The sequence below is a fragment of the Macaca thibetana genome, chromosome 15 (genome assembly GCF_024542745.1).
Source record: "Macaca thibetana thibetana isolate TM-01 chromosome 15, ASM2454274v1, whole genome shotgun sequence".
Lineage (NCBI taxonomy): Eukaryota > Metazoa > Chordata > Mammalia > Primates > Cercopithecidae > Macaca > Macaca thibetana.
Window position 1 is genome coordinate 88,625,950 of NC_065592.1, and position 15,966 is coordinate 88,641,915.

Genomic DNA, 15,966 nt, shown 5'->3' on the forward strand with positions numbered 1-15,966 from the left:
GCAGGTCTCTTGCAGGCAAGGGTGATGAGGCTGCTCCAGTGGCAGGCACTTTGCATCTCTGGGATGGACATGCCCTCTGCTTTGCATAATGGTCATTTTGTCCTGCTTCTGCAGGACTGTATATTCTTGCAAGCAGGTGCTGTGATGTGTTTGTTCCTTTATGCCCCATAGTGATCAACACATAACAATTCAATAAATGTGTTTTATTGAACTTGATGAAGTATGTAATCAATATCATAGGTTTGGCTCTCCAAATAGCTCCCTCAGAAAGAGGAAGGAAGAAAGGAAAGAATGAATAAGAGAAGGAAAAGAGGAAAGAAGGAAGGAGAAAGGACTGAAGAAGACACAAAGGAACAGTTTCAAGAATTTTTTTTTTTTTTTTTTTTTTTTTGAGACAGAGTCTCGCTTAGTCGCCCAGGCTGGAGTGCAGTGGCGCGATCTCGGCTCACTGCAAGCTCCGCCTCCCGGGTTCACGCCATTCTCCTGCCTCAGCCTCCCGAGTAGCTGGGACTACAGGCGCCCGCCGCCTCGCCCGGCTAATTTTTTGCATTTTTAGTAGAGACGGGGTTTCACTGTGTTAGCCAGGATGGTCTCGATCTCCTGACCTCGTGATCCGCCCGCCTCGGCCTCCCAAAGTGCTGGGATTACAGGCGTGAGCCACCGCGCCCGGCAGTTTCAAGAATTTTTAATGCTAACCATGAGCATATTTTTCCAAGTGTCTCTTTAAAATAACTATGCCTCTAAATATTGAATTTGCCTTAAAGAAGCCTCAGGACTTACTCTAAGATACAGACAGCATTCTCAAAATGAGGTTCTGTTTTTTTCTCCAATTCCCCACCATACCAAGAATCAAATTCCAATGCATGTGTGCATGTCTTTTGAACCCGGAGAATATTTGAACATTTGTTTAATAAGGCAGCCACCACCCTTCCTTTACAATTTTATAAACCACTGGGTTTAGCTCCTTAAAGACAATTAAAAACCTGGAGAAACCAAGCGCCCTCTTTGCCACTGTATTTAACATGCAAAGCTCCGTGATGCTGGGGTCTCACTGCCCAGACTAATTTCCCTGCCCAGCCCTGAAGGAGTTACAGAGTCAGTGAACTAATTAAAAACATTTCAAAGTTATCTCCGCTCTGACCCGTGCTCAAACATTTTATTTGATCTATTTCTATGAATTCAGACAAAAAAATCTTCCTACTAGATTTCATTCTTTTAGAATATTAAAGCACCAAGAAAGTACACTAAGTGCCATTGTAATGACTTTAATTAGGCCAAGTCAACAATCAGCAAAGAGGACAAGCTAAGCCTGACATGCCATCTCTTTCATTACAGTTCATGTCACACACACATCCTGGGGCCTTCTGGAATACTCAGCGCCAATGTTAAGATCATCTCTGCCCTGCTGTTGAGCACTTGGTTCCACTGCATTCTCCCTTTCTTTCAGGCCTGTTGGGTCTGGAATGGTTCACTTCCTATGAAAAGGTCAAGAGCTGGCATGAGCTGGGGAGAGAAGCTCTTCCCCTGCAGAGATGAGCTTGCCTGGGCATCTCAGGAATCCATGAATTGGATGCCTGGTGGTCCCAGAGATGCCTTGAGTTGGCTTTAAGGAAAATTTTCATCAGCCCCATTTTCTACTTTTACAGAGCAAAATATCTATTCTCTTCTACTACGGAAAATTTGTTAGTGTCTGTTGAAAACTGTGGCCATTTGGAATGGGATTTTTCTTCAAGTTTCTTAGCAATATTTTGGGGGGAGTTTGGAGAATGTGGGGTGGGTCGTGGTGGCATAATTCAGTGCCTTCACTTAAGCATAACTGTCTTCCCTATCTTTCTATCTTTAGAAATAATCATCCTCTTACAAAAACTGGAGATGTCGCCTATGCTTTTGTTAGGGTGGACATGGAAGGAATGGTTTCAAGCATGATTATGTGATTGATATGTTCCTAAAATCAAGTCAAAAAGACAGCCCCTTCCCTATGTAAACATGGAAGGGTTCTATTTCTGCTTCTTCTCCTATTTCTGAGTGGTTTTTAGTGGTTCCCATTAATCAGAGATCACTTCTCCCAAAACAAATGATTTCCCCCCAAGCCAATCTGTCATCTCATCTTATGAAACATGGGTCCCCAAACTCCAGGCCATGAACTGGTATTGGTTCATGGCCTATTAGGAGCTGGGCTGCACAGCAGCAGGTGAGCAGCAGGTGAGCAAGTGAAGCCTTGTCTGTATTTATAGCCACTCCCCATTGCTCACATTACCACCTGAGCTCAACCTCCTGTCACATCAGCAGCAGCATTAGATTCTCACAGGAGTGTGAACCATATTGTTCACTCATTATGAGACTCTAATGCCTGATGATCTGTCACTGCCTCCCATCATTCCCTAGATGAGACCATCTAGTTGCAGGAAAACAAGCTCAGGGCTCCCACTGATTCTACATTATGGTGAGTTGCATAATTATTTCATTATATATCACAATGTAATAATAATAGAAATGAAGGGCACAATAAATATAATGCACTTGAATCATCCCAAAACCATCCTCTACATCCCCATTTGTAGAAAAATTGCCTTCCATGAAACTGGTCTGTACTAGATTGTTCTCATGCTGCTATGAAGAAATACCTGAGACTGGGTAATTTATAAAGAAAAGAGGTTTAATTGGCTCATAGTTCTGCATGGCTGGGAAGGTCTCAGAAATCTTACAATCATGACAGAAGGTGAAGGGGAAGAAAGGCTCCTTCTTCACAGGGTGGCAGGAAGGAGAAGTGCTGAGCAAAGGGGGAAAATCCCCTTATAAAACCATGAGATCTCGTGAGAACTCACTCACTATCACGAGAACAGCATGAGGATAACCACCCCCATGATTCAGTTACATCCCACTGGGTCCCTCCCATGACTTGAGATTGTGAGAACTACAATTCAAGATGAGATTTTGGGTGGGGACACAGCCAAACCAAATCACAGTCTCTACTGCCAAAAAGGCTGGGGACCACTGCTATAAGAGATAAAATGATGATGTACTTCATATCCCTTTCTCAATTGATTTTAGCAAGAAAATAAACCCCCAGAATAAACCTGCCCCATTCTCCTTTTCAGCAGAACATCGAATAGCTTTCTAGCTTAAAATCCTCAGAAAGCTCTTCCACAGTTTTTCTTACAGAAAGATTATAGTTTTCTTTGTTTGTTCATATTAAATTAGCCACATCCAGACTATTCCTTGAAAAGTCTTCTAGCTCAGTAACTGGTGCCAGGCTGGGGCTGGGATATTCCCCCTTTGGCATTAGCGCCATCCGCTAAAAATCTGGGCTGGGAGCACAGGCATCTCATTCTATGCCATGGTGCAGGGGATCTGTTTTGACATGGACGGCCAGATGCGTGTGAGTGTCTGTTTAGGACTGGGACTCACGCTTTGCAGAGGGCCAGAAGGATTGCTCATTCAGTGGTGCTGGGGATGGTTAACAGAACATGAGGGCCTGGGAATCCAAGACAGAGGTGGACGTATGTCTCAGGTTGTTGCCTTGAATCCCATTCTGCCTCCAAACAGATGCAAATGACACAGACTTTCAGTGTGTGGGAATGAATGAGATAGAAGACTGCAGTGACATACTATTCAGGATGCCTTGCCCCACCCAACTTTCCTCTAAACCTGGGATGGAAATGGCCCACCCCTCAGTTCAGGGTTGGTTCTAGCTCTGGAAACAGTGAACATTAAACAAGCCAGTGCCAATACAGGAACAAGTTGCTTGAGGCCTACAGCTGACCTTTCATGTGGTGCAGCTTCAGTGGAGAGGAGTAGTAGAGAGAAAAGGACAACTTTCCCTGTCTTCACAGGCCCACTCAGATGTCCCAGGCCTGGATGGCAGCATTATGCTCACGGGAGCACGTGTATGCCGTGTGCTCAGTGAACCTCACAATTGATACAATAACTGTTATTCTAAGGGAGTGTAAGAGATGCCAATTTGATGTCACCTGTATTACACAAGAATCATTTAGTGAATTCCACAGTAATCCAGACTGTCACTGAGCAGCGGCTCTCGAAGACTGCTCACCAGACCAGCAGCACTGGCACCATCTGGAATGTCAGAAATGCAAATTCTCAGCTGCCTCCCTTTAAGACCCACTAAATTAGGAACTCTGGGTGTGCAGCCCCCAGCTCATTTCATCTGTTCATATTACCTATCTGACTCTTGCATTTGATAAACATTTTGTATTTTTCTGAACAGAACACTTGGATACAATTTACTTAATCACATTTGCTCTTATGATTAGTTTGCAAAGAATAATGAAGCAAAACTACAAAAATATTAACAATGACATTAGGATATATATTGTATATGTGTAAAACCAAAGTTTTAGAAGCCCATATACTAACTCATCAGTAATGCCCTTTGTAGGTGTTCACAGAAAGTGTTCATGGTCAGAAAATAGAGACTCCAGTGCTCCATATCTCAGGAAATGCTTGCAAAACAAGACACTCAAAATCAGACTTCATTGATTACTTGCAACATACTCAGGCCGGGCTTCTAAGTAGCACCCGAGCTACAAAGCAGTGTTTTGTTCTACTAGTCAAGAGCCCTTGGAGCTGACATTTCCCTTGCAAAGCATAAGCATGCTGATAGATAAAGGAAGAATATTTTCTCCAAGGCCTCTCTCAGAGGCCCACTGAGTGTATGGAAAGTTTAGAAACCTCCATCTGACTGTTGGCTGGGTTTGGTTGGGGCCTATAATATGGATTTAATCCCTGTGGGCACCAGTTAGCTTGTTTGGAACCAGATTCGGGATTGTTTTCCCAGCCAGTTTCTGGCACGCTGGCTGTTAGGTCCAAATCTTGGGCCAAGGATGGGTACATGACTAATATTTTACATGTTCTAAGATGATCACTCGCAGTCATCCCCCTTGTTTCTGGAACAATGAAGTCAAATCTGTACAGCAAACATGAAAACCACATGTTCTGATACTTAGGGCCACTCTGGAAAGTCACCCTGGTGAATTCTAAAAGTCTGCTTTTCCTCTAGGATTCTTGATGATGGCCGCTGTGTTTCCAACTGTCCCTCACAGAAATTTGAATTTGAGAACCAATGCCATCCATGCCACCACACCTGCCAGAGATGCCAAGGAAGCGGCCCTACCCACTGCACCTCCTGTGAAGCAGGTGAGAGGACGGCTGCTCCTCCGTCTTCCTCACCCCAAACCTGTTCCTCTCCTGATGGCCATCATTTGGTTTGACCCAAAAGCCTTGTGTCTGGGGTTGAGGGTTAAGATCAGACAGCTGTTCACTGGAGCGCCTGGACAACCTTGAACTTTCTGCTTGTTGTCAGGACACAAAAAGCTTGTTCACCTTATTTGAGTGTAGACTCGGTGCCCTTGAAAAGATGAGAAAGCAGCTAAGAGATGACTTTCCAGAGAAAGACAGACAAGCATGAGGTCAGACATGAGATAAGACAGTGAAGCTAAGATTTGTGGAAGTACAAGTGAAAAGCTAGGGAATTAAGACAGACACGTTCTGTCTTTAAGGAAAGTATTGTATTAGGGGCTGTGTGTGAGTCTTCGTGGAGCTGAGGTATGCCACTTAGAAGTTGCCAGAGCTCAGCAGAGCAAGGTCATCATTTCAAATGATTACAAATGTGACCTTTGAGTCCCAGATTTACCTGCACTAAAAGTTTCCTGCTGCCATTGGATTCTATTTCATGCTCTCAAGGGTTCTCTGCATTCTGACCCTTGACTCCTTTCCAGCCTCAACTCATATGCCTGTCCCCTACTGACCTCATGTGGGCCAGATTCATATTTTATTTTTTTGTATATACTACTTTTTAAATTTGAGCCAAATTTAAAAACTGGGACATTGCAGATAAAAACTTGAGGGTTTAATGTCTATTGAAAATTCAAAAGATCCACCACCAGACCTGCATTTCCCAAATCATTACCTGGAGTCCAAAAGAGGCTGCTCTCCATCTCTCCCCAGTCCCCACCATTCCCAGTTGTCTCACTGATCCTGAGGCTGTCAGTTACCAGCATCATCATCCTTAGATCGTTTTTCTGGTGGAAAAGGATTATTGATCTTTCGTCTTCCTTGCAGTAAACCAAGAAAAATGAAGAACACATTAGGAGTACCAGGCATTTGCAGGAGATCAGGAGATAACACATTTCTGTGTATAAATTAAAATTATTGCTTTGTGTTTCATGTGTCAAAATAAGACAAATGTCTGTCATATTTTACCTCTAGACTGCCTTATTCTGTTTCCTTCCTCATCTACAAGATGATGATAATGCTTACTTCTTTAAGAGTTTTTATGAAAATTAAATGACATGAAATGAGATAAAACAGTAAAGCATTTAGAACAGTGCTAGCCACATGGTGAGCACTTAGAATATTAACTATTATTATTTTTATTATCATTACTGTTATTGTTTGTAGCTGCTTACTCTTTTGGGCATTTGAGTTTCTCTTGCTCTTAAGACTTTATTTGAGATGTTCCCACTTGTTGTCTGGCTGATGTCTTCCTATTCCATGTTAGTTTCAACATCGTTTCCTCAGTGAGGGCTGCCCTAACCTCCTTGCCTGGATTAGGCCTTCACAGGAGCAACCTGGGAACGCTGCGCTTCCCCCTTCACGAGCCTCAACACATTTGATGTCTATTTGGTCCATACGTTTGTATGCCCCATAAGAGCATGGCATGGTTTCTCACTCGTTTCTGCTGTATTTTGAGCACCATCACAGTGTCTGGTATATGGAAGGTTCACAATAAGTAACTGAATGAACGAATGAATGAATGGTTCAATGGAAGGAATGTTAAGACCAGCAGTCAGAAAATGTGGGTTCAAGTCCCGGCTTTGTTACTGACGAGAAGGTACTAAACCAGTGACTTTACCTCTTTATGCCTCTTCTTATTTGTAACAAAAAAAAAAAAAAGAAGAAGAAGAGAAAGGATAAGATGGCATCCAAAATCACGTTCACATCTCCATATATAGCACAAAATTAGAAAGAAGTTTAGATACCAAACAAATGTCTAGTCTTCTAAGCATCCTACAGTTACTTGGACCAACCTACCTACAAATGAGCTGACATTTCTTCTGTTTTTTTTTTTGGTTTTTTTGTTTTTGTTTTTTTTTTTTCTGTTTGAAATTGTGCTTAATCCATTATCTTAAGCATTTATTGCAGCCCTTCTATTTACAAGTTACTGTATATTGAATGCCAGAGAAAATGAGATAAATGATAGCAGATACTCACCTTCAAGGAGTTACAGTCTAACAAGGAGGTTTGTCCTCATATATTACAAAACAAGAAAATAGTAGATGAAGACCAAATGCATGGTAGAAATCCTACGCCAGATCAGAGAAGCAGCATCGCTTCCAGCTGTGATGAGCAGAGAAGGCTTCCTCGAGGTAGGGCTTGTTGTTTAGCAAGCCCTGAGGTAGTTCTGCCTACTTAAGAGTGTGATGTTCTTAAGAACATTAGTGAAGCAAATGTAGCAGAGAGCTTGATGGGACAGTGCTGAAGAAGAAAGATGATTTAATTGAAGAAGTTCCATATCCATAAATGGAAGCTTTAATAAAAGGCTAAAAATCATCCAGCCAGGGGGTCCCATCAATCTTCATAAGCCCCTCCCACCAATTTGTAAGATTGTATCCCTTGTTTAATTGTGACTTCACTAAGGTTTAGGTATGATGCCTTTTGGAAGTGTACATCTCCAGCTATATTGCTGAGGATTCACTCCAATTCTCTTCCAGATTTATTCACTACCAAAGTGGACCCAAAGCTGAGTTCCATCAATCACACAACAGCTACAGTAAGCAAAATGTGGTAGTCAACTTCATCAAGTTTATTTTCAGGATCCCTGCACCTTTCTTTTATCCTTTCCAGCAGTCCTTTTCACCTCATGCCTTCAACCCTCACCCCTTCCTTTTCTCCTACGGACATCCAATATCTTCATGCTGGTCTACCTTCTCACCTAACAGAATCAGCTGCCAAGAAATGCTCTGGTAAAAGTGAATCACTCTCCAGAATAAACAAAAGCCAATCCAAACTCTTGTCCCCTATTATCCCATTTGAACTCTTGTCCCAGGAAAATTTTCGGTGCCTAACAAAAGTATCAGCCCTTCTACCACTGGAAATAGCTTCGTCTACATACTATTGTAATAATTTAAACTTGAAGACCCTGGGCGAGTAGTCAAAAATTTATGCATGGTATTTAAATTATTATCCATAACTAATTGAGCAGGGCTACTCAAAATCTGACCAAATCTTGACATAGTCCTGGACCAAACCTGTGGGAAAAGCTGGTCATGACCAAGGCATCTAAGTGACCTCCCTTTGCAGGTCTATGTATTTTAAACACTGAGACCCCCTCAAGTCTCTGTTCTTTAAACCCAAATTATAACACCTGAAGAGGCCCCTCAATAAAGCCATGTCCAAACAATAAAAACGGGATTGAAGAACACTTCCTTCTAAATCTGGGCCCATTGTTGCTAATTTTCAAGATTGATGATCCAGTTGGATATAGGGGAAAAATTGAGTATTGCCAAATATGAATTAACTCCATACAGTCATTCCACAAATACATATTTAGAGCCTTAGAGTCCCCCTAAGCATCTGGGTCCTGAGTTGATGTCATGTGAAGGCGTAGGGGATGCAAAAGAGGTAGATTTCCTCACTGCTTTCCCTCAAATCTTCCTACGTACCCCAGAGAAATTGGGGAACTCTGAAAAAAAGATTTTTTTTCTGAATGAGTCATGGTGGATGGAAATGGCATTGGTTATGGTTTCATAAAGTGACTGAGAACGTAACTTGGAAGGATGACCTTCTTGTGGTCTCTAGAGATTCCAGGTTCCACCAGATCAGAGTTTTGTGCTCCACAATGTTGATCGATAGCTATAGAATCACCAAATGCACATTAGTCCTTCCAAACCCTCTTCTTTCCTTAGAGGATAATCTCTTCTATGTCTAATTTAGAAACAGCAGAATATTTTCTTCCACCACCTCTGTGGAAGCCGTTTTTATTTTCTTGGTCCTATGGGAACCGGTAGCCTTCAGGTATAAAATCATAATCAGCCAAAAAGGTAGCTTGAGAGCCCATAATCCAAAAGCATGTTTTAAAAATTGCATTTCAGGCCAGGCATGGTGGCTCACAACCAGAACTTTGGGAGGCCAAGCCAGGCAGATCACTTGAGCGCAAGAGTTCAAGACCTGCCTGGGCAACATGATGAAACCCTCTCTCTACAAAACATACAAAAAAAAAAAAAAAAAAAAAAAAAAACAGTTGGGCATGCTGGCATGCACCTGTAGTTCTAGCTACTTGAAAGACTGAGGTGGGAGGATCACTTGGGCCCAGGAGGAGGAGGTTGCAGTAAGCTGAGATCATGCCACTGCACTCCAGCCTGGGCAACAGAGTGAGACCCTGTCTCAAAAGAAAAAAAAAAAAAACGTATTTCAACTATGGCTTTGCATAAATAAGAAATATTATGATAAATGATGTGAAAGTACCATGCTCACAGGTAAAAAATAGTCACATGTTGGCAATTTCATGTGAGTCAATTTAACATTAGAATGACTTTCAGTTTCCACACTTGCAACATGGGTTTAGTGTTATCTTTATCCACAAATTCAGCAGCCTTGCATCTTGAAGGTCAATGATTTTGGATATCCATGTGGTAGATCACATGATGAATGAACCCTAGACCCTGGTTATTCTGAGTAACACAGATCGGCTGCTCTTCAGAGGCAGGGACATATGGGAAATCTGATTCAGAGAAGATGGATACCCCGAGCACACTCAGCACAAAAACTCCAAGAGCGTGGGAGTAGGAAACCTCTAGATGCATCAGTATTCACCTTATTGTTGTTTTTGTACTTGTAACTGATTAGAATCCTTTGTAATTAATTGTGATGCTTTGTAACTGGTTAGACTTCTCCAATCCCACCAGGAACAAATTCCCATGGTCTGTTATGCTGTGGGCACTGCCAGTTCTTTCCTTATAGAATCCAATGTTGACAGAAGTCAGGAACATTCAGGAATGCATGTAAAAGAGTCAAAGAAGTGTGCTTGGTCTAGTGCTTCAATAAGCCTGTCATTATGGGCATTGGCAGCTCTGCGGAAATTCAGACCTTAGATGATTAATGCAAGCATGTGATCGATACCAATTCAAAATCATTTTAAAAGACTGCACTTTCCTAAAACATGTTGATCATTAAGCATGTGTTTATTCTCATGGGATCTCTATAGCCGCCCCCCCCCCCAAGTCTGAGAGATTTCACAGATACCAAAGGAGCCCTTGGGAAAGTTAAACACATTTTGAATTGTAGTTATTCACAGAGCATGGTTTTGCAATGATATCCCAGATAGTAGTCGCTATTCACTGAAATATATAAAATATTGGAAAATAATTCCCTGCAAGGAAAACTTTTCAACTACAAGGATGTAGTTATCGCACTTTTCATTAAATCCATCTTTATACCCCTCAGCCCCTAGGAACGAAAGCACTCAGTTGCATCTTTTTTAAATATAATATCTTACATTATAATAGCTTCATGGCTAACTCGGTACATTATCCCTCTTCTCGTTGCCCCTGTAACTGATCAGACAACTATGGCCGAGAGTACTTCCTATACCAGGGAGAGTGTCGAGAGAGCTGCCCAGAGGGCCACTATGCCACTGAAGGGAATACCTGCCTGCCCTGCCCAGACAACTGTGAGCTTTGCCACAACATGCACATCTGCACAAGATGCACAAGGGGCTACTTCATAGCGCCCACCAACCACACGTGCCAGAAGTTGGAGTGTGGACAAGGTAAGCCTGCTCCTGGGCCCTTGCCCAGCACCAGAACACGGGAGGAGGGTCTGCGCCCTGGATGTCCTGGAGACTTGAATTGCCTTCCTGGCTTGCGTGTCGGCACTTGGGATGATTTTGGGTGACTCCATACCCAAGTGGGGAGAGAGGTTACTTTCTCTCTCTCTATTCACACACCCTTTCTCTGGGTTTCCCCAGACATAATCCAAGATCGTAGGAATGCACCTAAGTGTATAGAAAATTGGCCAGGTGCAGTGGCTCGTGCTTTAATCCCAGGACTTTGGGAGGCCAAGGCAGGTGGATCACTTGAGGCCAGGAGTTCGAGACCAGCCTGGGGAACATGGTGAAACTCTGTCCCTACTAAACATACAAAAATTAGCCGGGCGTGGTGTTGCATGCCTATACTCCCAGCTTCACAGGAGGTTGAGGCAGGAGAATGGCTTGAACCCAGAAGGCAGAGCTTGCAGTGATCCGAGATCGTGCCACTGCACTCCAACCTGGGAGACAGAGCAAGACTCCATCTCAAAAACAAAGAAAAAAGAAAAGAAAATGATCTTGGCAGGTGGGGGGATTGTGGACAGGATATAGGGGAGAGAAAATAAGATTAGAATCCAAAAGTCTGGGTCAATAGTTTTCTCCTTCCCAATTACTAGACACGAGACCCTGGGCAAAACTCACCTAACTTGCCCATGCCTTGTTGTCTTCATCTGTCAAAGGAAGAGCAGAGCATCAAGACAGAGTGGCTTTGAGAAGCCAGTGAGGATCAGCCTAAAACTACTTGAAAATATTAAAATGGTCTGTGAATCGTATGTGTTATTGTTATTGCCCAATTTCTTATCTTTTATGGGAAGAAGGAAATTAAAAAACAACACTTATAGTTTCGGTTCTCTTCTATGTAAGAATGCCACGGACTGTTATTGCTCTGCTCTGTATGAGAATTATGCCTGGTCTGGTGCTGAAGAGAGCTCCAAGACATTTTTAGAATAATTAAGACACTCAATTCTGTCTCTTCTTAATGTTTATGAGTGTAGTAAAAGGTTTTAAACTTTTTAAAAAGTGTTTAGTAGGACAGATAAAAAGAGGAAGGGAACGTGTTCATTTACTTACCCAATTCCATTTTCCCAGAAGCAAAACTGGTTTCTTTAATAAATAAAATCACCAAGCTTGACTTCAAAACTAGCTGCATGGCATATGGTCCAACCTGGTTCTCTTTGTACCCAATCAAGCTGATTTAATCTATTCAATTAATAGAAGGAGATTAAAAAGTAGAAACCACATATATCCTCAAGGATGGTTTTGGGCTTCATAATTGCTCTATGATTTACTTTAAAAGAAGCTACACAAGAACATATTTTTAAAGCAATTCACGTGTCTCCACTCAATGGAAATGAGTTGTGTTTTTCACTTCTCTTTCTGTGTAGGTGAAGTCCAAGACCCAGACTATGAAGAATGTGTCCCTTGTGAAGAAGGATGTCTGGGATGCAGCTTGGGTATGTCCTCTTCCTTTTCACCTAAAGAGTTGAAATAGCTGAGTCCTTTTCCACACATCTCCATCTTGTCATTGCCCCAGCAGGCATTCTTGTCATTGCTGTCAGCATCAGTGTCACCATCAATGTCTTAAGTAGGCTCTCTTCAACACAAACAGGATCACTGTGAGGAAATACTTGCTTTTGAAGCAATGAATGGGTTTCTTGTCTTTATGAAACTCAAGTTTAGAAAAGGAGACCTTGGCACCTTTTCCTCTGGTTGTCAATAAATTGGTGGGGCTTACTGACCAGCAACCGCATTTCAGGTGCCTGAGACTCAGCCTCTCCTTAGCTTCTCAAGGTGACACATTTGGAAGATTAACAGTGAATAAACTTAAGCAAAGAAATGCCTAATTCCTCTAACTCACTTGGTATGTAAAACACAAAAGTTTGTGGGTAGAGCGATGGGGGTTTTCCTTTATAAAAATGACTCTGTTGGGCCAGGCATGGTGGCTCATGCCTATAATCCCAGCACTTTGGGAGGCCAAGGTGGGTGGATCACCTGAGGTCAGGAGTTCGAGACCAGCCTGTCCAACATGGTGAAACCCCATCTCTACTAAAAATACAAAAATTAGCTGGGTGTGGTGGCAGGTGCCTGTCATCCCAGCTATTCGGGAGGCTGAGTCAGTAGAATCGCTTGAACCTGGGTGGCAAAGGTTGCAGTGAGCTGAGATCATGCCATTGCACTCCAACCTGGGCAACAGCACCAGACTCCATCTCAAAACAGTAAAAATAAAAATACAAATGACTCTGTTGCTTGGAGCCTAAGACAACCCTTAGAGAATAAAGCATCGTGGTGACAGCGGAGTTGAATTCCCCATCATACAATGCAAAGCACTTGTCTCTCTCATGTTTAACTCTTAAATTCAAGTCAGTGGCTCCTTCTTTCTCCCCTTCTCACATGCCTGCAGGAGGCGATGGAGACAGTTCATAACACATGGCACCACTGCATTGGCTATAAGATGAAAAATAGGGAGGTTACCGAATTCCAGGATTGTTTCTTAATGTACGTGTAGGCAACATATAGAAAATAATTAGCATGTGTGATCTTTGAAAGGAAACTCATCTGAAAAGTTCATGGAATAATTTCTCTTCATGGAGCCCTAGGATTGGTTGACTAATGCTTCTAAAACTTCAGTGTGGCACAAATCGCCTGGGGAGTTTGTTGAAACGTAGATTCTGATTCACTGGTCTAAAGTGGGCCTGAGAATTTGTGTTTCTGACAAGCCGCCCAGTAAGGCCAATGCTGTTCTATAGAATACTCATGAAGTTTCTAGCGGTAAGATTGTGCCAGAATAAAGTAGACTTTTTGTTTGCCTTACCCAACGGATTTTCTTAATTTTTTCTCACTAATATATAACAGTTTTACATATTTATGGGATACATGTGATACTTTGATATTTGCATAGGATGTGTGATGCATAGGATAACTGGTATATCTATCACCTCACACATTTATCCTTTCTTGGTGCTGTGAATATTCTAAATCTTCTCTTTGTGCTAATTTGAAATTAATACTTAAATATTATACATGAATTATATAATTTATATTGTAGCTATCACCACCACTCTTTGCCTTAAATGGAAAAGATACATTTTCTATAATATCTGTAACTAGAAAATACAGTTTCTGGAAGCTTAAATATCATTCTCCCATTATCTTCCACTATAATATGATGCTTATATTACTGGATAATAAAATGTCATAAAAAGTTAACAAACACTTAAGAAGAAGGTAAAATTTAGAGTCAGATATTTAAGGGTAAAATGCTAATTACCTGGGAAGCAAAAAATAAACTTAGGCATAAATAAGAGTACTGAAGTAAAAAACTATAAGCAAATTCTAGTGTCTGTCTCATGTGAAGTGACAGAAGGTGAGTTTGCCCAGAGCAATGATGAATGTTTTGACTATCTTCATTTCACTGTTTGCCCATTTCAGATGTATTTTTCCCATTAAATTTCACACCCCAGCTAATTTCTGTGGTCTTCTCTGGCATCTTTGCTGTTGTGTGTTGTGTGTCCATACTAGCATCTTTGTGCATCTTGGAGAGGGGTTGTGTATAATCTAAAACCTGAGGTTTGGTCTCTCTTGGCTCTGCTCAGTGATGACAGTGGGGCAAGTCTACCCAGCAAGATACATGTAGAGAAAAGAAGATGTTCCTTCCATAGCTTCAAGACACCTTGAGAGGAATGTATGAATGTGTGTGAACTCCTTCAGGATAAGTGAGGATCTTAGCATGGAGGTGGGAACAGTGACAAGAAAACCACGGTCACTAGGGGTCTGTATTGGCCTCATCCTCCATGTAGTTGACCCAGCTAAACATGACACCATGGGGAAGCCACTGGAAATGGACTCCATGGCAGATACTGACCCTCTGGGGGCTCAAAATCCGAAAGACTCAACTTGCAAAAAGAGACACATTAGAAAGTTTGATTTACTTTACAAAGTGCTATTAAGCTCTTCAGTCCATTCATTACTTAAGAAACTTTGTCTACTGTGTGCTGAGTGCTCGCCTTGGTGGTGAGAATTTCGCAGGTGATATGGCTGTGATCGTGCTATAAGGGATAGCAGGATCTGTCCCAAGTGACACACCTGGAGTGAAATCTCTTAGAAGACAACCTGCCAGAGAAGAGACAGGTATAAAGTGCAGTGACACCACCAGAAAGGGTGGCAAGAGCATTCTAAATACCTCTAATTTCTCATTTTAAATTCTAAAATGTCCCTTAATTTATAATATCTCTATGTATTGGGCCTCGTTTATTCTTGGATTGACTTGGCTGAACCAACTTGTCACCTTATTTCTGAACCCTTTTTTGATCTCTCCAATAGAGTAAATTCTCCCTTTTCTAGTTTCCCTTTATTTTTAGGCCAGTGAGAATATGATTTAGAGGTGACTAGTATAATATTTGCTATGTATACCCCTTTCTGCCTGGACACTAAACTACCTGAGAACAAGCTCTTTGACTTATATACTCTGAACTGGCAGAGTGCACAGGACATAATAAATGCGCAATTAATGCATGAATGTTTGTTGAATTGAATTTGAGAATTGCCCGAATTCAAAGCAGAGATGAATGACTTAGGATACCCAGGGTCTTAGATTTGCTGTTTTCTCTAATCAAACTCTATGAACCAAGAAGAAGAAAAAATAAACCATACAATACAAAAATAAATTATTTTGGCCAGGTTCAATGGCTCACACCTATAATTCTAGCACTCTGGAAGGCCAAGGTGGGCAGATCACTTGAGCCCAGGAGTTTGAGACCAGTCTGGGAAACATGGTGAAACCCTGTCTCTACAACAAAATACAGAAAACTAGCCAAATGTGGTGGTATGCATCTGTGATCCCAGCTACTCAGGAGGCTGAGGTGGGAGGATCACCTGAGCCTGGGAGGTCAAGGCTGCAGTGAGCCATATTCATGCCACTGCACTCCAGCCTGGGCCACAGAGCAAGACCCTTTCTCTAAATAAACAAATTAATTAAATTAAAAAATGATTTTTCATGAACTATTAGAACTGCAAGGAAGCTTTGATCAGACCATGGTTTATTAAGTTTTATAATTTTAAAGAGATAAATGCAAACTTGAAAAATCTGAATACGTTTCTATAGATTTCCCCAAGATCCTTCCTGTGAGAACGGACATCATCCTTTG

General features: G+C 41.8%; 1 protein-coding gene across 3 annotated transcripts in view; it reads left to right on the forward strand.

Annotated features, from left to right (window-relative positions):
- The window catches only part of PCSK5 (proprotein convertase subtilisin/kexin type 5), a 468,460-nt gene that overhangs the window by 343,906 nt on the left and 108,588 nt on the right, over positions 1 to 15,966 (forward strand). For all 3 annotated transcript variants that reach the window (XM_050761595.1, XM_050761597.1, XM_050761598.1), the window contains exons 22-24: positions 5,018 to 5,154; positions 10,580 to 10,786; positions 12,208 to 12,276. In XM_050761595.1, the coding sequence (XP_050617552.1) occupies positions 5,018 to 5,154; positions 10,580 to 10,786; positions 12,208 to 12,276 (413 nt within the window). The remainder of the gene's footprint in view (positions 1 to 5,017; positions 5,155 to 10,579; positions 10,787 to 12,207; positions 12,277 to 15,966) is intronic.